The following is a 27,941-nucleotide window of genomic DNA, read 5'->3' on the forward strand; positions in this document are numbered from 1 at the left end:
ACTTCTTTTAGATTATCATTGTTAATTACTTTTTGTATGTTGTGTATTGTTATGTGTTGTGTTTGGACCCCAGGAAGACTAGCTTGTCCTACTTAGAATAGAATAGGGGGATGAAACCCTCTTTATTAGTCACATACATGCACACAGCAGAGCACACACAGTGAAATTGGTCCTCTGCATTTAACCCATCCTAGTACTAGGAGCAGTGGGCAGCTATTGTGCAGCGCCCGGGGAGCAATGGGGAGGGGGGGATTGGAGGTGTCCGGTGCCTTGCTCAAGGGCACCACAGCAGGGCCTAGGAGGTGAACTGGGATTCCCAGTCCAAGCCCCTACTGACTGAGCCACTGCTGGACAGCTTTGGTGACAGCTAACGGGGATCCTTTTAAACAATAAACCGTGTGGACGGGCAGGTGAAAAAAGGTATGCAATAACACAGAATAAGTTAACGTATTAATACTGTATATATAAGAAAAACAAACATTAGTTATACTACAATAAAGTACGTAAATAAGTACACATCCATGGCTAAAAAACGATGAGCAGCATCTTCAGAACTTAGTGACATATGTAATGGAAGGTTGTAATAATAGATTTTCTCAGATTTGCCTCAAGTGCTCCTGCACTGGCATACCCATAAAAGTACGAGGCCCGGAGATGAGTGGCATTTGACCTTTTCGTTCCTTCACAAGCAAATGACTGTCGCCGTTACAGATGTGATGGCGATGATGATAGGGTCAAAATAAAAATGCATCCGTCAGTCGATTGTGAGGCGAGCACATGGGTGCACAGCTTGCTGCTTCAGGCACAGGGAGAGCCTGAAGCAGTGCCTTAAATCAGATCAGGCTTGATAGGTGCGGCTGGCCCCCACCTCCCACAAGGCAGGAGGGTTTTCTACAAAGGTGTTGAGACATTGATGATGATGATGATGATGATGATGACGATGATGATGATGATGATGATGATGATGATGATGATGGTGATGATGATGGTGATTATTGCACAGTATTTCAAGAAAAGGGTCTAAATATTGCACACTTATTGCTGTTTATTACACAAGGTCTCAACCGTCGTGGTGGCTGTACAGTCTGACCGCTGCAGGAAGGAAAGACTGTATAATTCACAAGGAAATTCTGAGGATGAGCTGTTCTGCAATGCATCTTCCACTCTGCAAAATATTTCTCTACAGAACACAGTATTCAAAGATTAATAACCTCATGTTTCATTCTTTGAAATTGCACAACTTCCATGCTTAAACTTTTGCTTAAGGCCTTGCATATTTTGTAAACACAGAAACAGCACCGTAAGGTGTTCTGAAAATTAGAATTCTGTAATATATGAAATCCTGCACCTCTTTGTCCATTTATGTATGAGGGCATTTGTTTGTGTTCATATGCGTGTGAAAAACAAATGGACAGTGACACAGAGGCATGTAGAAATAAGTGTGCTGTGTTTTAGACGGTGACATCTGATGGAGGAGGAGGACAGGAACAGATGTACTTTGTTCATGTGTCTGACAGGTGTACCAGAGAGCCCTCTCGCCTCTACCCTCCACTGACAGCCAAACATGTGCTCCCCCTCGAGAAACATCTCTCTCTTCCCTCTCCTGTCCCTTACCCACAGTACCTGCAGGTGGGACCACACCGGCGACTCGAGCAACGTGCCCTGGATCCCATTAAAAAAAGCAGCTCTGTGTGCTGTGCTCTCTCAAGTGGAAAGCCTATTTCATTCCTACAAGCCAAACAGCTTGCAGTAGCTTGACGCACGGGTGGTTTGTTGCAGATGGGAAAGAGCTGCAGACGCGTTGGTTGGTTTGTTTGTTTTTTGGCATTTGGTTGTGATCCAGATACAGTTTGTAGGGTGGAATTCTTGACTTGGCTGGGAATCGTGCGTATAAGCTCTTAGTGCCAAGCTGTAACCCATTCAACATGTGGATATGACTTGAAAATACTTTTTGAATAAGAAGAAACAAATTCAAATCGTGATCATTTGGTAGTAACCTCCCTGTTAATAATTGAATGCACATCGAAAGACAATAGTGTATATATTTGGAATCGCATGGAAGGCTTTTAAAACTTATACAGAAGATGTGTAAGCTCTACAGAAAGCATCTTTCATTTTTAGGGAACAAACAAGCTTTCATATTAATTATAAACTGTGAAGTTGCCTATGTTTTCAAAAATCAATTAGTTGAATCAATATAATGTCAAATTCTCTCTCAAATAACAAAGTGACATTTTAATGGCTTGTTTTGAAGAAGCAGCATCCGGCAAATATTTCATTTTTGTTGGAGAAATGACTTAAAAGATTAATTTGTTTAAGTTGGAGAACAGCTATTTCTATATGCACGGCACTGCCAAATGAATCATTGACAGGTTTGGATATGAGGACTAAAGATAAGGTTTACTGGCAAGTCACCAAGAACACACCGATGTATCTTCATTAGGCTACTGCTAAAGTTAAAACTCAATAACTTATGAGTTTGATTGAAGAGTGCTTTCTTTTTTCCTAGTTTGGTGGGAAAATTGTTACTCCATTACATAGCCGATACAGGTTTTAACTGTTAAAGGTCTCCTCCAGGTCTGCTATATTTGAACAATATATTGTAGGGCAATATCTATACAAAACTTGTCTGTGAAGTGTCCCTCTCATCCCCCTCTATTTCAGCCCTGTTCCTGAAGTGCTGATTCTGTGACTGTCGCTTTAAATTTGAGCTGAGCTGAAACTGGCCACGCCCCTTTCAGGGTCATGCATCTCTCTCTCCTCTGTGAAAGTTTTCTACTGGGAGAAGATACTCAGCTAAACGCTGCCATGATTAAACCCCATCTTATGTTCCAAACCACATCAAGCATTATTTCTGAAACCCTTCTCAGTGTTTACCACTAGAACACTGACATTATATGTATTATACAACAACTCTAAGTCCCTCCTGCAGACATCCTGCTGAACACAGAGCTGCTGTGGAGGGGATTCAGCTCGGTACTGTATACGGGGGACGTGTCACTTGGGCGGGAAGTTGCCAGGAGTTCAACGTAAAGCCAGCCCACATTTCGGTTATGGCATCATAACCAGAGCAAATCTAGATCAGCTCGTTTGTACCCTCCATTTTTAGAGATGTGGGTAAGGAGGAAAAGAGAGAGGGTTGTATTTTCTGAAACTCTGTGAGTCTCCTGAGACACATATTTATGTATAAATGACGTCAAAACGTACATTTAGCGTAATAGGGGACCTTCAACATCTGAAAACTTCTACCTTTGTATGTATTGTATGGTATGTATGTATTCTTAATTGCAACACAAAGTCCAATGTTGCATTGTTTTCAGGGTAACTTTACAACATCGGTCCTGGGATTACAGATGAAAAATAGCATCTTGGCTAACTGCGGTGCATTTACAGGAATAGAAATGTCTATTAATGTACCCTGTCCCTTGCTCCATGTGCCCTATGAGCTCAATTTCATGTTCATATTTGTATTTTGTATTTCTAATACTTTGTATCTGTGACATATTTACATACTTTAGGGTTCAAAACATGCTTTATTTTTCTCATACTCTGCTGCAGCACCTCTTTTCACCCAATCTGCTTTTGGTTAGCGGGCCAGCTCTGGTGGATTGGTCTGCTGTTTAGAAATGTCTTGCCCCCTAGCCTATCACTTTAAATGTGTTGGAGCTTAAGCCAATAAATGCCTGAGTGTTAAATAGTGATGTCACTTTGATGAGTCCAATTGATGCATTTTAGGAGTGTGTGGATGGAAGGTAAATGTGGGATTATAGCCTTTGCAGACTTTTGCGTGCAGAAAAACCTATATAACACAGTAAAGGAAAGGGAAAAGCCCAATAGCATGATATATATTTATATAAATGAACACAATAAATAATATAAAATGAAAAAGCATCGACAAATGAAATACAGTGATGGTTTTTATCCCTGTGCAACGATCTAGCAGGCACTAAAAATCTGCTTTATTCTCTGACTTTCATGCAAAGACTATTTATTTCCGCAGCAAACTTGTTGGGTTTATACTTTAAAGGAGAGAGCAAAATCTACTTCCCCTGCTGGCATGAAGAGAATGTCGAGTATTTTAATTTAGTTGGCACTCAAACACTATAACACAGTGCAGAGCCCTCTTAATCAAGACATTTCAACTTCCTCGCTTTGTTATGAACAACACATGTGGAATCTTTAATGAAATTATCACAGGCTTAATCAAAGCCATTCCACCACCAAGTGTTAGTTTTTCTAAGTCAATTTCAGTAGGCAAGATTCTTTGAAGGACTCCCATCCTTATCCTACTTATTTCATAGACAACAAGTGAGAATCTCCGACATTTGATGTATTATAATGCCGGCGCCGTGATAGTGTCGTCCCATTCCCGTTAAATAAGTCCTCTCGCTTTAAAAAAGTACTCCTAATAGCAACTCTTCACCTGGATAAAACTCACCTGTCCACAGTCAATAAATCCGATTACAACCTCTCCCCCGAGGGCAAGACCACAGACATGTCATGTGATCATGGTGGAACTAATGTCTACGGACATCAGGGACAAGATTGTAGACCTGCACAAGGCTGGGATTGAAGACAAGAGCACCAGCAAGCAGCTTGGTGAGAGAGATTTGATTATTAGAGAATGGAAGAAGCACAAAATGACCATCAAACGCCCTCAATCTGGGGCACCACCATCTAAGATCTTGCCTCTTGGGGCATCAATGATCATGAGAAAGGTTAGGGGTCAGCCAATAACTACACAGGAGGGACTTGTTAATGATCTGAAGGCAGCTGGGACCACAGTCACCACAAAGCTATTGGTAACACACTATGCTGCAATGGATTAAAATCCTGCAGCGCCGCAAGGGTCCCCTGCTCAAGAAGGCACATGTACAGGCCGTCTGAAGTCTGCCAAAGAACCTCTGAATGATTCAGAGAAGGCTTCTGAGAAGGGGATGTGGTCAGATGAGACCAGAATCAAGATTTTAGGCATCAACTCGACATGTCGTGTTTGAAGGAAGAGAGATGCTGACTATGACCATATGAGATCTGGATTTGATAGGGAGGTGGGAAGAAAAGGATGCTGAAGATCTGGATTGATGAGGAAGTGGGATAAAGAGGATGCTCAAGGTCTGGATGTGATGAGGAGATTGGATAAAGAGGAGGTGTGGTCTTTGGATTAGCTCTTCTGGGCACTGGACATGATGACAGGAGTGACGGGGTGGAGGCGGCCGCAGCAGAAACACCTGAAATCACAGCTGACTGCAGGGGAGAGGAGAACAATTTTAAAGTCGGATTGGCTGCCAGAGATTGTGGTGAAATGTAATTGGTTAATAGAGAACACCCATGATGAGCTGATTATATGCAGCTGTGGAGCGAATGAACCCAGTCTTCCTGCTTGAACTTGCGCCGAGCTATCATAAGTCAGAGATGTTGTCGGTGTTTCTGTGGATTAGCACTACAGGGTTGTGTTCTGACCTTCGGAGGGACAGACTCTCGATCCAACATCAAATCACACCGAGGGCACAGTAGCAGCCAAAAATCCTTGCCTTCAACACGGATATTTTGAAGGAAAATATACCGAATCACATGAGGTAAGTCTGCGAGGGGGAGGAACATTTTTGGACATTGCTCAACTGGAGTCTTGTCTGAGGAGCAAACTTTAATCAGAATTTGAGTCTTGGCTGTCTTACTTGTTGGCAAAATGCCTTCAAAGACATTACATTTTAAAAAGAGGATCTATTTTCTAACCAATGACGAAATGTTTCAGTCGAATTATTTTAGATACATTAACATAATTCTTTCCAAACTGATTTACTACATTTTCCCCCTCTCCTGCAGAGTGGCATTTTAGAGTTTTTAATAGCCTTGTCAAGATCACTTTTCAAATTTCAACATGGAAAATAATTTCCTGTGAATGGTGTTTTGACCTTTTGAATATCGTAATTGCACAGGGCTTTTAATCAAAGTCAAGGGTTGCTCTGCTTGAATAACTCGCTGTGTTCCCTTTTGACAAGACCAAGCGTTCTAAAAAGCATTAACCCCTTAAAAGTACATTTTAATTATCATATTGAAGCTGTTAGTGTGTGTCCTCGCCAAAACCACTCTCACGTTTATTCCAAAACGTTTGTAGAGAGGCTTCCAAAATGTCTGTGACAACTGCTGTGATCTAAAAGGTCTATGAAAAGCAGTTCTGCACACACACACTTGCTTTTCTGTCTCCTTTTTGCACGGACAAACTCAGCGATTCTTATTTCTGTCACAGGGAGAAGTGCAGGTGCTGTAACCTTTTGCTGCTAGTCCTGTCAGAGTGAAAAACCCAGCTGTGCGGTGGGAATGACATACTGCAAATAGGCCTTCACCTTCTTATTGGCATTCAGGGAGCCTAACCCTTCACTCTCACACACACACACGCACACACTCCCACTCTCCACTTCCTCGCTTGTCATCATGCATATTGATAAGCCCATCCCGAGCACCATCTTGTGGACATTTCTGACTCGGTTGGTTGTCTAAAATGACACTTTTGATGACATCCAATTATGCAGCTGTCTAATAAAGGTCAATCAAATGTGCCGGGGAGTTTTCGATTCCCTCTCAAAATGCAATTCTGAATCTATTATATAAAATTAATTCTGTCATTAAGAAAAGCATTGTCTGTCCCCGGCTCAATTTCCTATATCATTTTATAAGTTTGAAGTTCAATTGAATAAGTTTTAAAGCAGGTTTTTTTTTTTTTTGCATGACTAAAAGCAACAAAAATGACTAACAACTCTTTGGCAGATGAACACACAAACACACCCTCACTCTCTGCTCCACATCCAGCTCCCCCCCCCCCCCTTACCGGACCTTGTAGGCTAGATTACATTCAGAATGCAATGTGTGCGTGCGCTGGCAGGATATCTGTCTCCCCGGAGTGTGCAGCAAGTGCAACTCCACTGCCTGTGCTGTGGTGTGGGGCAGCCATCTGGATCACAGTGGGGAGCACCTGACACCTTAACACTGCATCTGCTACACACTTCTCGCCAATCATCTCTAACTGAAACCCTTTTCATCTCTATGGGAAATAAATGGTTCTGCCCTAAAGGCGTTGATCTGATGCATTTTCAGACCAAATCTCTTCGTATTTGTTGAAATTAAAACATTTTTTAACACTTTTTGAAGCTGGAAATGGGTTGCTGCGGCTTTTCCAACAGCATACTGTAGTTATACGCTTATATCTGGGGGGGTTTTTTTATCGTGAAAGGTGTAAATCATAGTGCGAAAACCCCTGCGAATTTCCCCTCCAGCTTCATGCAGCAATTTAGAATCTTTTAGCTTATTGCTTCGGTTTTATGGGTTGCTTGGAGTTTAGTATTTGGTATTCACCCTTACCGCTGTCATCAGTGTGCAGAGCAAGTGGCTGTTTTCAACATTAAGTGGCAGCCAGACAGAGTTAGCGACTAGACGGTAAACATATTGGAGCTTTAAGTATGTAAAAAGAGAGATATATTCCCGGTAGAGACCAAAAACAGAGCTAAAAATAAGTAAATATTGGACTTATATTAATGAAGTGGACACAAACCCCACTCCAAAGGAAATACTGTTGCTCCCTGACTAGGCAATTGTTTGCTAACAAAATGATCATATTGACTTTAAAATGGGACGTTAACTTTACTGTTATAGCTTGTTCATGTTTCCCCCATGTAGTAAAACAAAAAAAATGCAAGTTTTAGTTTCTACATCCACTGGAGAAAATAGGTCCTCATTCAACTCATCGCCACCTTGAAAATGTCCTCCTTAGCTTATTTATGCCATGCGTATTTTTTTTATTATTTATGAGCCTCACCCGGGCTTTCACCTTGCTCCAGATTTATTGTCCAACTAACTCAGCCAGAGGTCGGTGTGGAGACAAGCAATCAGCTGGGCAGTGGTACACACACGACCTCTGATGTCAAGTTTCTACTACAAGGTGCAGCAGCAGCAGCATACTGATAACGGGCCCGCTGCTCCTAAGTGGAGCCGAAAAATCTATATTTCATCTTCAGGTGCAGACCTAATAGAAATGACAGGGTGAGGGCCTGGAATTGAGCCTGTAAATACTGGGGTGGACTACATTTCATGGAAACCTGACAATATGATTTAGACCTCATCCTCTCTAGAAATGGACATTAACCTATGAGATGATGCTACGTTAGTGAAAGTCTTTTGTGAACTTCAACATACTGTTTTTATTATTTCCATGAGGGACGAAATCCTTGAGGAAAACATTTCATCACTTACAAGCAGTCACCATTAACTACTTTGTGAATTCATTTATACTTAATTCAAGGCATGAAAAAATAGTGTGAAAACCTTAACAGAACTGAACAGACGGTGTGCTATCCTTTAGAAAAACCCTGATAAGTAGTCTTTGATTGCATGATGAAGAGGAACAATGCACCCATATCAACAGTTTAGTTAAGCTAGACAATTGGGCAATTAATTGACTGTCAATCAATAGAAAAGTAATGACTTTGATTAACCCCATAATCATTTTAGCAATTGTTCAAGCAAACATGACTTGCTCTTCGTTACAAATTATATTTCTTTGGACTGTTGGTTATAATCAAAGTGGCCATATTTGACTTTATTTACTGTTATGTTGTTTCTCTTACGAAAAGAAGTCACAAATTAATCAAGGTATTAAATCAGAAGAATAATGGAAAATAGTCCGTAGTTGCAGCCAAGAAGAGAAAACATTTCTACACAAGAGAATATTCACCAATAAGAATAAAAATCTCTTTCCGGTTCCTAATACAATATCAGTATTGACAGAAGACAAGTCTGTCAAGTTCTTTGAATTGAATATACAGAATGTTAAAATACACACATGCAATAAACCGTAGCCATTTTTAATTTTCAACACATTTACATTTCCTACAACATGACACGTGGGTTCCCAGACCTTATGACTTTAGACCGTTGTTCGTGTTCCATTATAGCTGAGAGAAGAGTTGTGCAGCATTATCCATGTTTACAGGTTCCTTTGGTGGCTCTTTCACAACCTAAAGGAGGAATCAAATGTTGCATTATTTATATCACTAGGATTTAAAAGCTGGAGGACAAACACAAAACCAGCCGTACCTGTGTTTGTTTCTTTTTTACTGGGGCAACAGACTTCGAAATGCTCGTGACATCCCTCTGGACTTCTGTGAAGATCTGATTGAGGTTCTCTACCTTTTCGTTTTTCACTGCATTGATCTGTGAAGCCACAAATCAAAGTATGATGTGGCAGTAGGTACTAAAGAGAGCACTGAATATATGCAGGAGAAAATAAATCTTACGTGTTTGAGCGTTGTGGTGACAGCTTTTGTTTTGTTCTTGTTCTTCGGGTGCTTGTTTGCCACTTGAAAGACGTTCCTCTGTTTTTTCCCTTTTGGTTTATTCTTCCCCATGTTGCCTGAGGAGAGAACATCAGTCAGCATGGAAAGGCTCTAGGCAGAAATTTCATTTGTACAACAGGGCCTCTGTTTTATCCTCAGCCATTTTTGTTATTTGCTGGTTTGCTTGCTCTTAAGTGATAGGTTCTAAATTTCTAATTAAGAACATTTTCAAGAGATGTTCTAGATTCTCATCACGGTCAGCTGCCTGCAAATAATGAAGGTGTAGCTTACAATCAACAATTAAAATAAAAGTAATCTCAAGGTGAAATAACATGCAAGCAACGGTGAGAGAATAATTAGACGAGTTGGAGGATAGAGGAGCCAAGAGGCACTAAATCAACACATTTCAAAGAACCAGTTAGTCACTACACTTGAGAAAAATCAAGAGGTTCGAGTAATGTTAAATAACCCTTTTTAAAATATTGTGATTAAAGCATTATTTATTATTTGCAGACAGCTGACCTCGTTGCAATTTCCAGCAACAAAGCGTCTAGACTTCCTCTAAGAGTTGCACCACAAACCAAACAAACCCTCTTCCCAGTTGTCTGACGGGCGGTTTATTCTAGTAATACTGATAGAAGTTGTTGAATTGATAATAAACTTAATAAAGCAATGTTTAAATCTGAAAAATGCAATGTGATGTGCTCTTATGAAATGATGTTCCTAAGTACCATTGTTGTACTTTAATAAAACATTTGAATTGACTCGATTATTCTGCAGGACTTTATTTTGGAAGGCAATATCATACTTTTTACCCAAATGACAAAACTGACAAAAATAGTGGATTTTATTGTGGACATTTTAAATATTCAGATTATTACAAAATACTTATTAACTAATAAATGATGATGTGTGGATATGGATTAAGCACCCTGAAGAAAGAACTAGTTAAAGCTCCACATGATGCAACAATAGTCTACTTCACACATGAATGCATCCTTTAATTTAATCCGGGTAGAAGTGTTCCATTTCAGAACCATTTATTTTAATTATAATGATTGATGTCTATATAATATCACAGTACTTTTCACTGGTAAAGTATGAATCCTGCTTGACAACCCGACAGTAATTCAACAGACAATGTACTAGTTCTATTTAGGTCGTTTTGGTCCATGTAATTCAGACTCGAAATGTTTAATGTCAGGAAATAGTCGTGCACTGAAATATATATCAAACACGTAGCATGCGTGTTCGACAAACATTAAATACATTCTAAACGGTCTATGTCCTTCTGGATAACTAAAATACGGTTCAATGTTGGTAACGATACCCGCTTGCTGTCTTGTTAAAGGCAAGCTATGTTGTTTAAGTCAAATAGTGAAAGAAGTTGAGTCATTTTACTAAACGGCATCTTTTTTTTACCAAAAGGCTTCGAAAACGGTGGGTACACAGCTAAACGATGTCAAATTAACAATAAAATACTACAGACAGACCGTGTTTCAGTCACTGTTGGTTAATGTTGATATCCTCATGTGCTCCTCGCGACTAATATAAACGTGCCTTACTCTGCTACGTCATCAGCGTGCGACGACTGTTGACATCACTGTGGTCGAAGAAAAAACAAGAAGAAGACTACAGGCATATATTAAATGTTGTTTTAATGTGTTACCGACTTTAAAAAGTTTCGGAGGGAAAATGTGAAAAGACGACAACATGTCGACTAGAATGCTGAAGCGAACCGGCCTTTCAAACGAGTTATGTGAGCAACTTAAACGCCATCAAATAGAAAGCTGTAAGGACCTGTTGTCTCTGACTCCTTTAGAAGTGATGCACGCTGCATGCCTGAGCTACCAACAGGCCATCGAGCTGCTGCAGTCCGTGAGCAAAGTCATTGCACCACCAGTTTCCACAGCTCTGGAGCTGTGCAAGCAACAGGCGTGTTTCTCCACTTCGTTGCCTGCTCTGGATAAACTTCTGAGAGGAGGCCTGCCGCATGGGACCATCACTGAGGTGACAGGGCCCTCAGGCTGTGGGAAGACTCAGATATGTTTAATGCTGAGTGTTCTGGCCACTCTGCCAAAGAGTGAGGGTGGCCTGGACAGCGGTGTGATCTACATTGACACAGAGTGCGCTTTCTCTGCTGAGAGGCTGGTGGAGATCGCACAGAGCCGGTTCCCAGACTACTTCAACTGCAGGGAGAGAGTCCTGCACATGGCTGGGCGGGTGCTTCTCTGCAGGGAGCTCACCTGTCAAGATGTCCTCAACAGACTAGATAGAATAGAAGAGGACATCATCTCATCAGGAGCAGGTCTTATCATCCTGGACTCTGTGGCCTCAGTGGTGAGAAAGGAGTTTGACACAACGTTGCCCGGTAACCTGATGCATCGCAGCGACCTGCTGGGTCACGAGGCCTCCACTCTCAAGTACCTGGCACACCAGTTCAACATACCGGTGGTTCTTACCAACCAGATCACAACTCATTTAGGGGGTCAAGGATCTGAGGATGCTGGGTTTGTGACAGCGGCTCTGGGGAACACCTGGAGCCACAGTGTCAACACGCGTCTTATTCTCCAGTATGTGGACTCACACCAGAGACAGATACTGATAGCCAAGTCACCTGTGGCTCCATTTGCTGTGCTGAACTACACCATTGAGAAGCAGGGAATCTGCATAGATGGAGACGACAGTCAGGAGACCTTGTATGAGGGCACAGATCCTGGACTACAGCCAATCAGGGTTCAGACTGGATTCACTTATAACCTTACCACACCTATCTGAGCAAACACTGTGACTTGTCTGTTCATGTGTCTCTGTCTGTCAATGGTTTATAGTTTTATGGAAAGGCTAATAGAAATGTTTTTTTTTACTTGAATAAAGCCAAAACAAGATTTCACCTGATCGGTTGCGTCCTTACTCAGAGTGCAGAAAGTTATTTATAAAGACATCCTTCTTTATGCAGGAAACCGTCTCATGTAAATCTTCTTCATTTGATTTAATTTAAACATGCACTATATTTGTATACTAACATAAACAATGACAAATCCCACACATACATTTTTCAAATATTTGTTTGTATTTTTTATGTTTCTCATACAGCAAGTAATGACCAATGTCCAATTTCCACACGATAGGTATGCAACGATTCCATCGTTCATCTCCAAATTCACTCCACTAACATATAATACTCTCAAAGTCTTTATATTCAAGATAAGTAAAAGAAGAAAATGAAAAATATATATATTTTATAAAGGTATACATGCATACAGTTATTTTAGCCATTGACAAAAACTTGGTCTGTTTTAATTTTTCCAGTTGTCTGTTTTATTAAAAATACAAGCTTAAAATGATCATTTTTGTTGATGGTGTTAGTGTTGTTGTTGTTGTTTTTGTTGTTGTTGTTGTTGTTGTTATTATCATTATTATTATTTCAAAGCTGCATTGGGGAAAAAGAATATAACTCTCCAAAAGCAACATTGCATTCCCATCGAACAACAGCAGGTGGCACCGTAACACCATCAGAGCTGCTTATAACAGCCTGTGTGATTTTCTGAAAAACGGAGCTATCATCAGTGAGCTGCACCGGCCGCTAGGATGCTGTAACTGGAGACTGTGGGAGAGACCTGAAGTTTGAGGCCTGCATGTCTAAAAGGGTGACAGTAAATTATTTCTCAAGTATTTATTTCCTTCAACTTTTCATGGAAATTGTGGCGTGATATTTTGCTAACTTGTGTTTTCATGATGTGTCGGTCAATTCTTTGTCAGTAAACCCTGAGTTGGCCTTCTTGTGTATTCTAACTGATGCAACACCGCCACTGATATTTAACAAATCATCGACAGGAGGCGTCTAGTTCTCTTATCTTGTATTGCAAGAAGCAGACAAAAAGCTCTCGTGTTCTGACTGAAGCTCTTTCAAATTAGTTTTGTGGGGGGGAGTTTTCATTAAAGATGTGTATGAATTTCCTATAGAAAATCATAATTCATGTAATTGATTATATTACTTCGGAGATCCAAACGAATGACATACCCTTACGCAAGGCAGACTTCAAACCTTTTTTTGATCAAAATGTGTTGAAGCCATTGTTACATTTTATGATACATTGTTAAACTTGTTGAATAAAAGTGCTATTATTAGTTTCATACTGATTTCTTATTCCCTTGGCACTCAGACAAGTAACAATTGTGCGTTTTCAACATTTGTAACAACTTTATATCACTATTTGAGGCCCTTGGTCTTGCACTTGTCAGTTTGTGCATTGCAGGTTCTCCATGGCATGCACTTTCAGTTTGAAGGTGACTGTTGGCTGCATGCTGTGGCGTAATTTCGTTACTTTGACATGTAAGTTAAACCCCGTTAGATGAGAGGTTAGAATGCGGTCAGCACGTTGCTCGAGGAATACGATCCAATACATTAGACTGTCGCCTGTAAATGAAGACTTTACCAGAGAGAGAGAGAGAGAGAGAGAGAGAGAGAGAGAGAGAGAGAGAGAGAGAGAGAGAGAGAGTGTCATTGATCCACAGTGTTGCAGCGTTGCGGCGCATCTAAACTCCTCCCGGTCATTGCGCGGACATCATGTGGCTAACACCAGCCCGACACTCACCGCTCACAGGGGACCCTATATAAGCCGTGCAGCTGTCAGGTGGAGGACACTGGCTGCTCTGTGCTCAGGGACGACTTGCTTTAGGGAATTAAACAGCTCTAGATCCAAACTCTAACAATGGCTCATGCTTGGGGATATGCTGCGAACAACGGTGAGGTGCTAATTGCAAGCTATAATGATGTGGTGACATTACTGAGAGAAAACCTGCAATACCACCAGTCTGTGAATTAATTTGAGAATGTACTGATCAATGCAGATGTTTAAAATTCTGCACATTGTATACGTTCATTTCAAGGATCAACATCCCCAGACTCGCAGAATTTGCTTAATTGGAAATCACATTTAAATATCTCTATAATCACACTTCTGTTATTATTTTATTTTCAGGACCCGACAAATGGGCTGCAAACTTCCCTATTGCCGATGGACCCCGCCAGTCTCCCATTGACATCGTACCTGGTGGAGCATCATACGACTCCGTGCTGAAGCCCCTCAAACTGAAGTACGATCCCTCCAACTGCCTTGAGATCCTCAACAACGGACATTCCTTCCAAGTGACCTTCGCAGATGACTCCGATAGCTCAAGTTAGTACGACATTAATATTTGATGAATACAGACGCTCATTGGAGCCGTGATAACACCGCTCAGGAATCTAATTTAAAAATGGTATTGCAATATTTTCTCTAAACCTGGAGAAAGACAATATGTGATCTATTTCGAATACCACGTTGCAATGTTTGGAAATTAAATAGAGGAGCTATTGGTTTGCAAACAAAGGCAATCAATAAAAATGTCCTTATGATGATATATAGCTACGGGATGCAGCAACCTGCAAAATGCGGCATTCAGGCTTAATGCATCCTGTCTGTTAACGGAAGCTTTTACAGTGTGCACAATTGAACTGCATGTTAATATAATGTTAACATGTGTTTTGATGCATGAGTAATGCGCCCCAGTTTCCAGTAGCGCCTACAGGTTTTTGTTTATTTTAGCATATGAAACAAACGAACATATTTGACTTATTACTTTGTATTTATGTTGTGTTTTTTAACATACCTTTTTAAGAAAAAAGTGAATTGGTTGAGGGATGTTCCATTCAGTCAAACACAAAGAATGCATAGTAATTGCATTGGTAATGTAACACCGCAGTAAACCTTTCCCACGCCAAATTAATTCAGCTGCTAGTGAGGTCAAAAGCACAAACATCGAAGTTACTGTCCAAACAAACCCCGTTTCATTTTTTCTGTGCACATAGGATTGAGTGACATTATAAATGACGCTTGAATTGTTCCCCAACTATAACGTAAAATGGAGACTGCATGTTCCTAAATTTAATTTCATTGCATTTCCGTTTATATAACATTTTATTTCAGAAAAGATACAAATGAAAGGATTTAGGATTTGGATTGGTTTGGTTTTTTTGGGTGACCTGATAAAGAACAAAGAACAGCGTGGTTGCATAACCAACACAATGTGGATTACTTCTTGTGGACACTCATAAAATAAAAAAAAGCATACCGCTAAAATCATGAGCTATGTTAGATCCTATTTATCCTTCCTTGCAATTTACTGCGCTTATTTTCCACCATGCCGTTCTAAATAAAGCACCAGCTAAATCTGCATCATACATAATGCCATAGGTCATGTGTGTGTGCAGTGGAAAAAAATAAATATCTGTCTTTATTTTTATTTTTGTGGAAATCCCTTTAAGTCCTGTGCACCATTACATCTTATTATTTGAGGCTGACTACCGAGACACAAATATCCTGTTTAGAGAGGCCAGTTGTCTATCTCAGAATTTGGTAACAATGCACCAGAAATAGCACAAGGGGTTTTTTGTTTTTTTTTTGTATCTGCAACAGTTTCACTTCATTGTAAACTGCAAAAAGATTATGTATCACATTGAAAGGATGTTTGACGTTAACAATACCTGGACATCATTTAGGACAGAATGTAACCCTCAATTTGCCCAGAGATTATGCAACAGGATGTCAGTCTGCCTCCAAGAAAGAGGAGGTCTGTTTCTAGTGTGTGTGTATATACCAAAATGTCATTGATGTTGTTAACCAGTTGTCTGGGGTTTTTTCCTTCAATGTTTAAAACGTTGATGAATCACTCTATTGTTTTATAAGACCGTCTCATTTTGGCTAATTACATCCTTCTCCACGTTAAGTATGGGATTAACTGAGCGTGATGTTTGTTTACTCTGCAGCTCTGAGAGATGGACCCATCTCAGGAGTGTACAGACTCAAACAGTTTCATTTCCACTGGGGAGCATCTGATGACAAAGGCTCCGAACATACCGTGGCTGGGACCAAGTATCCTGCTGAGGTACGGTTACTCTGAGCCATCATGGTGACCGTTATACTCAGCAAGCTGTAGTATGTGACAAATTGGGGTTGACATACAAGATTAAAGATAGGCCTAAACTATTTTATCTTGTTTTTACTTACCAATAAAGCTATTTAGGAATGTTTGTCTTTGACTTCAATCTGTGGGGAAAGGACGTACAAATACATTTTGTTATCTATTTATTTTATTTTTAGCTCCATTTGGTGCACTGGAACACCAAATACCCAAGCTTCGGTGAGGCTGCAAGCAAGCCTGATGGGCTCGCTGTTGTTGGAGTATTCCTGAAGGTCAGTAGTAACGCTTAAAGCATGTTGTTCAGTATAATGATGGTAAGCTAGTTTACCTGTAATGAATACTACTCGTCACTAATGATCATATAAAAACCTTCAACATGATATTGTTGTTTTTTCAGATCGGTGATGCAAATGCCAGTCTCCAGAAGGTTCTTGATGCCTTCGATGACATCAGGGCCAAGGTATGTTTCCATAAAGAACATATTTTCTTGCATTTAATGATTTATAATGAGGTTTTCCACTAACCTGTTCGCCTGTTTCTGTTGTTTTCTTTATTGATTTCAGGGCAAGCAGTCCTCTTTCGCTGGCTTTGACCCTTCTACCTTGCTCCCTGGTTGCCTTGACTACTGGACATATGACGGCTCCCTGACCACACCCCCCCTGCTGGAGAGCGTTACCTGGATTGTCTGCAAAGAGCCAATCAGTGTCAGCTGTGAGCAGGTATGGCTAGCTCACAGAGGCCATTCAGCGGTAGAAGAAGCATTGGCTGTGTGCCCACAGTCTAGAATAGCAAATCTGCTCTTCCATAAAGATTGAAGTCAAGGGCCTAATTGTTCAGATTAGCTACGTCGCTTAAACGAAAAGTAGAACCTCTGTTATTGGAGGAAAGGCAATACAGACAGGTATTTCTGCTTCAAAATGTAGAAAAAGATGCAAACGGCAAATGCTGCTGCCTTACCACAGCATTTGTTTCTCTGTTAGTAGTCAACAGGAAATAACGTCCCCACACATGCATGTTGCTATTTAAATGAAGATACTCAGCCTTAGTTAGTGGGGGATTTTATATAAAACCACACAGTAGGCATAATACCTGCATTTGCTAAGTGTTTACTCCTCAAATTACCCATACTCCTGCCACTGGAATAGAGATTTTCCTTCCAACCACTTATTTATCCAACAGCCCCCCCAGGAAGGTGTGTCCTTGTGATTGGAGTCTTTAGGCCACGTTAGAATAAACACTGCTTGCTCAAATGTTTAATTCATGGAGTCGAGTGGGTTGTCTCAAGGGTAAAAATGTGACACGTGTTGACTCAACCTTTGGACTTCGTGCTATTTAAGCCGGTCAAGCAGATAATGTCTACATAAGTTGTTGATATAAAATAACGCATATATAATTAGTAAATGGATTCAGGTAATCAACAAATAGCTGAACTATTTTGTCCCAGTAGAGAATAGGTATCCAATGTGTACATTATAGTCAAGTGGCTGAAGCAGTGTAATTACCATGGACTAATTCCAGACCCAGAGTTAATGATAAATCTGTTAAAAAGGTCGTATGACACTGTGCTGTAACAGTTGACTCTTGTTTCTTGCCCTGTCTGACTTAAAGAAACAGTATGACTAAAGAAAGCCCTGGGAAATGTGTCACTCTGACGTATGTAGGGTACATTTAGCATAAAGTTTAGTAACAGTTGCTCCTTTCTTCAATAGATTTTGACATTTTTATGAAACTCTTTATGCTAAGCTAACAGACTGCTAGCTGGACTTTTATATTACTGTACAGACATGAACGGTATCCTCTTCTCATACACCTCACAGTAAGAAAGCGACTATTTCCCAAAATATAAAGCTATCCTCTTATGCTTCAGCAGTACAGACTCTGAATAGAAGTCAGTGACTCGGCAGTGAGACTAGTTTGCCTAGTGACACCGGAGGTCATCTGCAATGACTAATGCAAGTCTTCTCCTTTTTCACAGATGGCCAAATTCCGCAGCCTGCTCTTCTCTGCTGAGGGTGAGCCCGAGTGCTGCATGGTGGACAACTACCGCCCTCCCCAGCCGCTCAAGGGTCGCCCAGTCCGTGCTTCCTTCCAGTAATACCCCTTCCCCCCCTTTTGGCCCTTTTTGCCCTTTCTGCCCTGTTGCTCTCTCCCTTCCCCCTCCCTTTAGTCAGAGTTACCTCTTTTGCAGTGCGCCACAAAGCACACATATCTCTCTCCGTCCAAGTTTTTAAAGAAATGAAATTCCTGTGGCCCATTGCTTTTTCACGTTGGGCGCTCTAACTGTGATGTGAAGCACTTGCCAGATTTGGATCTCTGTTTTTTAATGTATGTAATGAGCCAGCACAAATTCCCTGTCATAATTTATTTTACAAGAGAAGCACTTCATGGTGGCTACGGCACCTTTACCAGGGTTCAGCATCTGGTGCCAATGTTTTCAGAGACCTCACACTGGTGTGTGTGTGTGTGGGTCTTCCTTGTGTCAACAAAGAAAGGATGAATATGAATTTGAGTTAAATAATCAAAATGGTGCTTTAGAGCCAGCATGGAGCAGGCAGCACAAGATAGTCGCAGGATGCAGGGGGGAGGGCTAAACCTACATCACCATCTGTGAGGAGGGTAAGGTGCAGATCAAAGACGCAGACACATACACTCCTGCTGCCAGTCTGTCTGTAATCTCTGACCGACTGCCAGCCTCTGCATCACTGCAGCTTAATGAAAAGCTGCGGCCGCCTCCATCACAACCGATTGAATCAGAAAATCCCCCTCTGGCACACGCAAACACACAACGTAGCACGCACAGCCTCATGCAGACATGATGCCTATAGGCACTGACCTGCTTATTGATTTGAATATAGTGTAAGGCAACAAAGGACAGGCTGTTGCTAAGTGCTAGTAACCGACCACTATGGCAATGGAATTATTTTCAGCCTAATCTACAAATCTGTCTTGTGTTTGCCATCCCATGTTGTGCTGTTATTATTATTATTATTATTATTATTATTATTATTATTATTATTATTATTTTGTATTATTTAATTTAGTCTGACAGCTTATGCAAAATAAGTCTTAACTCCTAAATTGTGTTTTGTAACCAAAAGTTCATCTGTGCTTTTGATGCTCAGATAGGATAGCAATAGAGAGGAGTGCTTCTCTTTTACAAAATGTAATGTGTGAAATCCTTTCATGTGTTTTTTGAGACCCCAGTGTGTCGAGTGCTCATGCTTAAAACGCACAGTTGCCCTTGTGGGCGAAGCCATAGTGGCCAATCCACAAAGCCAAGGAATAAATTACCCTGCCAAGCAAGCCAAGGAAGAAAAGAACCTGCCAACAGATCAGATTGTAGTGTCAGCCTGTTGTCAGGCCCTGTATGGAGGAATAATTTACTAAAGACCATGACAGGTCCTGAAGACGTATTGTCCTATACCCCTGTATGCATTACTGAAACTATAGAGAAATTTGACGAAAGTGATGTGAAATAGAAATTATAATTACCTTAAAAAAAGCGCCTTGTGCCAAATCAATGCTAGGGCCATCCCATGAGTATGTGCTGTTGTCATTCTATTTTGGAAGTGGACGTTTTACTAGTACAATAAAGTATTTTTATGACTAAGAGTCAAGTGTGTTATTCTTTCATGATATTTGCAATGACCCCATATCAGTTATGGTTATCAGACTTACAAGTCTTCCTTACGATGAAAACTGTCAGCTGTTTGTGAAAATTCCCTTTCATATTTAACTCTCAAAACCTAAAACCTAACAGGGTTAGAATTGCACAATCCCATATAACATGCTGTCAAAATGTAGTGTTTAAGATTCCTTTATGTATGCAATATTCATGCATATTTTGGGCAATTGACACAATTAGCATAAGTTGCGTTCATTGAAATGAATGGCATTATAGCCTGTGTAAACAATAGTAAAACACTGACTTGACCAATTAGAACAATTTCGAGTTGTTTTGGGTGTTATTAAGGATGCTGATTCCATTTCTGACATTTGAGGATAACAAATGTTAGTTTTAACCATAAAGGGGCCATATTTGAACTCTTGGTGGGCTGATTCTTACTACTGTACCATGAGCAGTGTTGTGACCATTGGATATACAGTAGAGAGCAGGAGATGATTTATTATCTCTACTGTGGACAATTCTTTTCCAGATAACTAGGAAATATGTCTTAGTTCCCTAAATCATCCAAATCACCCAAAATGTAATCAAAATCAGCCCAGTACACATATGGTTGATTTCTGGTTATAATGGCCATTTTGGACACAGAAAGGACAGAAATGGACTCAGATGAACATGTTTTGCATGCAAAATATAAAACCTTTCAGCATTTTAAAATAATAGATGAAAATACTCAGCTGTAGTACATCCAGAGCATTTTAATGCGTGCTTATTACTTTTTACTATTGGCCTTGTGTGTAGCAAATTCGGAAACAGTAGCTCAAGTTCTTGGATTTTGTAAGTACTTGTGAAAATACCTGCCAATATTAGGTTGCCTATAGTCCAAAGTTCTGCGCTGTCTCAACAGGGAAGCTCTATTTCCGCATTGGAGTAGAGTTGATACCTGATCCCAAACAGTGTGAGATTACAGCAGACAGAGACATGGTCATTAAGGAAAAATCCTCAAAAAATATTTCACAATATATTTACATACAGTTTCTTATTGTATACTGTATATAGTATATATCATGCTGGTTTTCCTTCTATTGGAATTGAAAAAGAAATATGACTGCCAATACCTATCACATGGAGGTGAATGGGTGATCATCATCCATAGCTACTCACACCTCAGTCTTCAGACTTTAATTATCAGTGGTATTTCACCCTGTGTGAAATGTGAGCGACACTTGACTTCGCACCTCCTGTATAAACCTTTAACAGGAAGATGAGACAGATTTTAATCAACAGAGCTTCTCAACTCTTCCTCTTGAGGGTGGGTGTTACTAGTATTTCCAGCTGGTCTTGGGGCTCTGTGTATTGTGTGCGTCCCTGATGTCAAAGTTGGCTTGCCCATACAGATCTAAATTTGTCCCCAGTACACCCCCCATCCCTGTGTGCCCTTAGTCATGCTGATGTGGAACGTGCCCTAGAACATGTCAATAAAACTAAGAACTATCGACTACTGACTACTATGTCTGTCTGGACAACCCGGTCAGAATCAATAACAACAACAAAAAATCTTTGATAAAGACCTGAATGGAAAAGTTGGTTTGGCTTCACATGTAATCAGTAGTGGTGGCACCTCAGGAAACTTGTATAACCAGTCAACCAACAACAACAAGACAACAGGAGAGGATGCCAGCGTTACCTGGATTCCTGCTTTGGCCAAACCAGTTAAAAAGAATTTAATCAACATTGAGAATCAGGTTCCTCGGAATGTCCATAAGAAAAGATAGATAAGGTGTACTGTATGAGTTGTTTTGTAGTTGTTTCCCCTTGGAAGCAGGTCAAGTCAAGATTTTCGTTCTCACATGGCTCGTCCACATAACATGCATCACAAATGGCGGTTATTTCTTGAAACATAGGCTTTGCAACCGCACAGTTCTCCTGCAGGCCAAATCTATCCCAGTCAACAAGTATTGTACGCAGGTAGGCAGGCTATAGTGGTGGTTCAGGATGTGACACCAGATTCTCTTTCATTAACTCACTCAGACCATTGGAAAACACTCCCTCATGCAACCCACTCTCTGCAGACAACTGCTAAACTCTTTGCTATTACAGCCCAAACTCAGGAGCCCTCTTGAATACCTATTTACCACTTTCTGGGTGGTCGAAAACCTTAATGCGTCTCTTAGGTTGAATGCAAAATGAGACGCATGATAAGTGATTGCTTCTCCCTCGCCGCTGACGCCCACTCTTCCTCAGAGGAGACCCACGCGGAAGGAGATCCCTCTGGGGCAGTAAAGAAAGACATAATCCACAATTCCCATCATACCATTGAAAAGCAGACGCCAATGGTTCCCTGACTGGTTTTGAAGCCGGACATTCACATTATAATTTGGAGTGTTTATGAGGTAACTGTTATAACGTTTATTCTGTAAGACAAATCTATTGCACATCTGTCGGTCCTGTGAAAGCGACCCATCCTCTGTTTCCCCGAGTTTTTTCTAAAACGTCTGGTAATGCGTTTTGTCTTGAGGAGCTTTTCGTTTTTGCCCTACAAGAGTCTAAGAACAGAGTTTATTGTGAGCAGTACAGTCTGTAAAGCCCCCTGACACAAATTTGTAACAGCTATATGAACAAGGGATAGGTTGATAGGATTGACGACCGAGAGCCGAACTTTTAGAAAGGCTGAGGTTGCTCAAGTTACTGGACAGCTGGTCTTCCCAAATGTTCAGGAGAGTCTGGCTTCCTTGGCCTTGTCGGCAACACAGGTGTTTCAAGATCAGTTGGATTCAACGTTGCCCCTTAAGCAGCTGCTGCCTGGTAGAGTGAATCCAGGTTTGCTGGGTTCATTCTGGCCGGCTCATACTGTCATGTAACTGAGGCATAAATCAAATGACAAAACACATCTTTATTTAGAGATGAACTGATGGGGCAGCTGGCAGGTTAGGCTGGCCAGTTTTCCTGGAGAAAAGGGAATTCTTGTAAGCAGGATTGTAAGCAATCTCATTACAGGAGATGGAAGCATGATGTCGTTACAGTTCAAATATATTATTTATTTACTTTTTTTTATATTTTCTTTCTCTGTATCCAGTCATTCTATAGACTCCAACCCAGACTGACTGTTTAGGACTGGAACTTGTTCTCTTATCCACTGGCAATGTTTTGTTGCCTCACTCGCCCTTTTATTTACCTGCTTGTGTTTGGTTTTGCAGTAAATACATTATAAAATTAACATAAAAAAATGTGTTTCTTTGAGAATGCCAGTGAGCTCCTTGTCTGTGTGAATAGGCCTTGTGTGCCAATTAAGAGGGGTACATTTTTATTAAGAATCACTCCTATTCAGCCCTGTACGTACCAATTCGACGAGCTTGCTAACAGGGACGTAATGCGACTGAATTTAAGCCAGGGATTTGAGATTGACAGTGCTTTGAAGCGGGCAACCAACATTTTGACAGTCATTTTAACACAAATACTGTTGTTGTGTACAAAGAAAAATGGAATTTCTCCATGCCACATTGTTACCATACAGTCAATACTGACATTAGAAAATAAATGGAAAAACGCTAAAACCACCAACTGGTTCCGTCTGAAATGCATCAGCCACTGGTTGTAGTTTTCAGGGTCAAATGATCAACGTTCTCTGCACAAACAATATATCCTCAACTGTGATTTACACCAAAGTTGTTATTTTAACTCCCTCCATGCTGGATTGTTTGATCACCTGTGTTAAATCTCAGTACAGCTTCCTATTTCCTCCACCCCTATCATCCCAACAGCACTGCCTGCCTTTGTGTCGCATCTATTCATCTCACTTGCTGTTGTGACAGCTGGGTGAGAGGAAAGACCCTGCTGGGTACCATCATGCTACACAGATGTGGCCTAACATGCATGTTTTGTCTCCCTGAAAGCATGCTTTCACAAACTGAGGAGAATGAAACCCTGGGCCTGGCTGTAGTCTGCGGCAAGGTCAGACGCTTCAATGTCATATCAGATTTAAGTTCGTTACACTGGTTTGAACCCCACGTGATGGACATGAGATGATGATCGCATATTGTGGTTTAAATGTATTTCACTGAACATACAACGCTAGGGTAAACAAATGGGGGCTAATTCTTTATGGTCAGCGCATGGTCAGCATGTCACACATTTTCTCCGAGGCTGTGGTGCTGATTATTGCAAATCAAGCGTGGTGGGATTGTGACACGTAAGAGACGGGATATACACATTTTCTGAGAGCAGAGAGAGGGAGTGAGCCAGAGTAGGAGGCTATCTCAATGCACACCTCAGCAAAATGCAGACAATAGATCTGACGTTGCACTTGTGTTTGATTGACAAATAGGGGAAAATGTCAAGGACAGTCACTTCCAATTCCACAGAGGAGGGGATGTATCAGATGAGATGATGTGTTACTTAAACTGGCTCATTCAGGATATACACTTTCATTAGTATTCAGCCATTTTTATGTATGATCGTTTGAGGAAGATATATCAGTTTCCTTTTGTAGCAGTCCTGGAGTTTTTAATCGTATCTCTTTGAAATAGAGTTTGCCCAGTCGTCATGGAATTGTAGGTGTTACATTTTTCATTTTTCTTTGGACTTTAATTATTCTACTCCATTGAATACATAAAAAGGAATATAATCCAATGAAGATCTCATTTTTAAAAATCCTGCACGCTTTTGTCAATTCTGGAAACACATTTGACGTTTCAATGAGAACAACCCTTTCTCTGCTGTATACATTTTGAAGGTCACCCTCTGTTGGCTTCACAAATGTAACCAGTATCATGGGATGTCTCTAAATTCTTACCATGTCTGCGAGGGATGTGTGTTTTTGAAGCTTTGAGTATACTCATTAGGTCCCATGTTGTTGATCGATCATGTGAAAGAACATCTGAGGCTGCTTAAGGAGGTAACCATGTTGTTAACAGGCCTGATAAACAACACCATGTCCGAAATGTCAAGGCTTGAAGGTCTGCCATTGGACGTTTCTCTAATGCATGTCTTGTATCACATGAGTCCTTAAATCATGACAAGAAGGACAGACAAAAATGCAGTAGGGTTAGGGTTAGAGAGTAAGAATGTAAACACTTCACTTATCTATAGACTAACATAATCATGAAGCAGATATGACAGTTAATATCGGCTTCTGTAGAAAAGCGGCCCATATGTACAGAATCTATTCATTAGTTCAAAGATCGTCTTCAGGAAGCCCTCCACTTAGCGCTAAGCATTCTTCAAACTGTGAGCTAGAATGGTCTTATGTAAACACATATTGCAAATTTCCTGCCCATGGCCATTTTATGTAAACATACACTTCACAAGAAGAGTGTTGCCCTGAAATATGTGAAATGCACTGTGACTAAATGTATGTTTTGATTAGGAAACAAAATGTGGCAGGGCTTAAGCATGGCAATATCATATGACACATGAGTTATCTCAAATTTAAACGAATGTATTTCGTCTGGAAGCTTAATCCTTTGTATAAAGCACATAGTGTGTACTCTATTTCCCAGACATGCAAGTATTAACAAACACTGACCCTGTGCGTGACTCTCAAGTCGCTGTCGGTAAAGTCAATTTGCAGTTCAAACAATAAACCCATGCTTAAAAGAAGTATGTTGGGAAATATAATGTTTGGTTGTATATATTCATTAAAAATGCATTACATTAATACACAGTTATATTGCTGTTCATGAAGCCTTGGGACCACAGGATATTTGCTTCAAACATCAACAACGATGTTTCTACTTTGTTAATCCATGGGGATGATGGTGACCAGAAAACATGTCAACAAACAAGGTAAAAAAATGCAAATATTAAAGTAATAGAGCCTTAATATTTAGTTTCCCATGAGGAAAGGCAAACAAACACAAAATCTCATCCATTGAACGAGAGCCTCGATTTGATTTATTTCCTAATGTTGCCTCTTTTATACTCTCTTATCACACAAGTAGATTAGCTGCGTCAAAAATAGTATCTTCAATTGATTCCTTCAAACAAAATAGCCCGGTTGAAAGCTATGTATTGCAATTCCACATCACTTTTGACAGTCGTGATCACACATAGCCTTTTAGAAAGTAAATATAGACGCACGAAACAAAACTGACAGGTCTGTTCTCCTGCCGCTCTGTTATGAGACCATCTGTACATTACATTTGAGAAGTCCACATACCGTGTCGTATCACTGACTATAATGAGATCATGGGATAATCCCTGCAGTTGTCATGCTACTGCTGAACCATACTGACAATGTGGGTCATTACAGACAGTATGTGTTGCATTTACTGACACTATGTCCAGCAGCAGTTTATGGATCATTAATTAATGATTGCTTCAAAGTAACCAATGCTGTGTGCAAACGTTTCAGAATTGGACACATCAGAAATAAGAAGGTCTGAATAAAATCGTGCAGTATCAGAAAGGTCATAAACCTGATAAACTGGAGATTGATCACCTTGAGAATGTTAAAACATGCATTGTCAAAAGCTATCTATTGAGTGGTACTTTTTTTCCCTGAAATATATCCTCTGAGCGTCACCATTATTAGTTGTTAAACATTACATCTATATGCTTTGCTTTGAGTTTTTTCTTCACCTTTAAGAATAAGCCTTTTACCCTCAAATTATGTATTTAGCAGTATATGGCTTTGTTACACATTCCGCCATGGGCATCACTTTGTCAGAAAAGGTTGTCCCCCACAAACAATACAGTGTGTCTCTATGCTTACGATACTTGTTTTGAGAAGTTAATGCTACGCTGCTGCGAGGTGGAGCAACAATTGCTTTACCATTGTCTTTTAAATTATAACTAACATTGAACATCGTCGCAGGTTCAAACTGCACCACTTGGGTTACCAGAAATACAGCCAAAATGTGTGAACAGTCCTCAAAGTAGTGCATGTTCTCTTGTGCAAATAAACCTTCTCAAAGTGTACAATTCTTTTTGCACACTATTTCCCCCGTATGAATGACACCTATGCATTCCACTAAGTAAATGAACAAAGAGGGAAGCCTTAGACCTTGGGGAATTGTCTGAGGGTTACCAATTACATCAGTGCTAATTGTGCTTAAAATTCATTTCCATCTTCCTTCTTGCTAACACTTGTGACACTGGACAGTAGAACTCAATTACCGTTGTGTATTTCTAGCTACTCTTAGCGAGAGGTTTGGTTAATGGTGATTTCATTGCAGTATATGTGCTTGTTTGGCCTTTACAGTTATTCCCGTTATCCAGTTAGTGTACACATTTTAGGATCTCAAGACTTCAGCATTCCAAGCACCAGGCGATCTCCATTAGCGTTAAACACTTTCCACACCAGAAGGAGATATCAAACTATCAAATTGCTCTTCTGCTTTGTTAAACACTACTATCTTCAAATAATCCTAAAAAAACTAAAAAGCAAATGTGACCCTATATCTTGCAAATTCTGCAATAAACACAATTGTTCTCCCACAGCTCTGTAAAAGACCATGGTTCTACATTTCAGATGTCCACACATTATATTGTAGCTCTCACTTTAAAGAGATCATGCAGGTTCATGCCACTTCTGAACCAAACTGACAATTACAATGTGGGTCAAACCTACAAATCACTCCTAGTGTGGTCAGGGTGGAAAATGATGACTGTGCATTTGCATGTCAGTTTTAAACCTTTAATCCACAAGCATAACATAATCCACAACATAATCAAAAGGATTTCATCAGATTAGTCTAGTAGCATTGAAGTGTGCCCACTTTTCCATGTAACAATGTTTCAGTTTTTAAGCGTAGTCATGGCTCAGAAAGGCCTCTGTGGGAGTGAGAGTAAGCTAAGAACCGCCACGTATCCAAGGCACAGTGACTTTGCAGCACACGAACGAAACCAGGAAGGGATCACTTCTGTGTCACTGCTACGAAAAACTGGTCCGGTCTCTTGGGGAACTTAAACCTGGGGAAATTGGCATGAACTTTCCTTCTGTATACACCATGTCACTGAACCTAAGCATCTGTGTCTCTTTGGAAACACAAGATTGTTCTCTCTAGGCCAACGAGGAACATAGT

General features: G+C 40.4%; 3 protein-coding genes across 3 annotated transcripts; 2 read left to right on the forward strand and 1 right to left on the reverse strand.

The window, feature by feature from the left end:
* Window positions 1-8,559: 8,559 nt before the first annotated feature.
* Window positions 8,560-10,950, reverse strand: rbis (ribosomal biogenesis factor). Its single transcript, XM_063873853.1, has 4 exons — window positions 10,820-10,950; window positions 9,288-9,403; window positions 9,088-9,204; window positions 8,560-9,008 (listed from the first exon to the last, which is right to left on the reverse strand). The coding sequence occupies exons 2-4, from the start codon at window positions 9,396-9,398 to the stop codon at window positions 8,940-8,942; spliced, it is 297 nt and encodes a 98-aa protein (XP_063729923.1). The 5' UTR covers window positions 9,399-9,403; window positions 10,820-10,950; the 3' UTR covers window positions 8,560-8,939.
* rad51b (RAD51 paralog B) lies at window positions 10,872-12,224 on the forward strand. Its single transcript, XM_063873852.1, has one exon. It carries the CDS (start codon window positions 11,040-11,042, stop codon window positions 12,102-12,104), a length of 1,065 nt encoding a protein of 354 aa, XP_063729922.1. The 5' UTR covers window positions 10,872-11,039; the 3' UTR covers window positions 12,105-12,224.
* Window positions 12,225-13,833: 1,609 nt separating this feature from the next.
* LOC134883947 (carbonic anhydrase 1) lies at window positions 13,834-19,904 on the forward strand. The gene is made up of 7 exons (XM_063912474.1): window positions 13,834-14,075; window positions 14,312-14,509; window positions 16,138-16,256; window positions 16,472-16,564; window positions 16,690-16,752; window positions 16,856-17,011; window positions 18,268-19,904. Exons 1-7 carry the CDS (start codon window positions 14,042-14,044, stop codon window positions 18,385-18,387), a joined length of 783 nt encoding a protein of 260 aa, XP_063768544.1. The 5' UTR covers window positions 13,834-14,041; the 3' UTR covers window positions 18,388-19,904.
* The last annotated feature ends 8,037 nt before the right edge of the window (window positions 19,905-27,941 follow it).

This window comes from Eleginops maclovinus, chromosome 21 (genome assembly GCF_036324505.1).
Source record: "Eleginops maclovinus isolate JMC-PN-2008 ecotype Puerto Natales chromosome 21, JC_Emac_rtc_rv5, whole genome shotgun sequence".
Lineage (NCBI taxonomy): Eukaryota > Metazoa > Chordata > Actinopteri > Perciformes > Eleginopidae > Eleginops > Eleginops maclovinus.

What these genes read in the sequence shown, in the direction of transcription:
- rbis (XM_063873853.1), bottom strand. Translation starts at nt 9,398, where the DNA reads ATGGGGAAGAATAAACCAAAAGGGAAAAAACAGAGGAACGTCTTTCAA. An exon ending in TCACCACAACGCTCAAACAC is followed by an intron (nt 9,205 to 9,287) that starts GTAAGATTTATT and finishes GTGGCTTCACAG; the next exon opens with ATCAATGCAGTGAAAAACGA. An exon ending in TAAAAAAGAAACAAACACAG is followed by an intron (nt 9,009 to 9,087) that starts GTACGGCTGGTT and finishes TTCCTCCTTTAG; the next exon opens with GTTGTGAAAGAGCCACCAAA.
- rad51b (XM_063873852.1), top strand. Translation starts at nt 11,040, where the DNA reads ATGTCGACTAGAATGCTGAAGCGAACCGGCCTTTCAAACGAGTTATGT.
- LOC134883947 (XM_063912474.1), top strand. Translation starts at nt 14,042, where the DNA reads ATGGCTCATGCTTGGGGATATGCTGCGAACAACG. An exon ending in TTGTTGGAGTATTCCTGAAG is followed by an intron (nt 16,565 to 16,689) that starts GTCAGTAGTAAC and finishes TTGTTTTTTCAG; the next exon opens with ATCGGTGATGCAAATGCCAG. An exon ending in TCGATGACATCAGGGCCAAG is followed by an intron (nt 16,753 to 16,855) that starts GTATGTTTCCAT and finishes TATTGATTTCAG; the next exon opens with GGCAAGCAGTCCTCTTTCGC.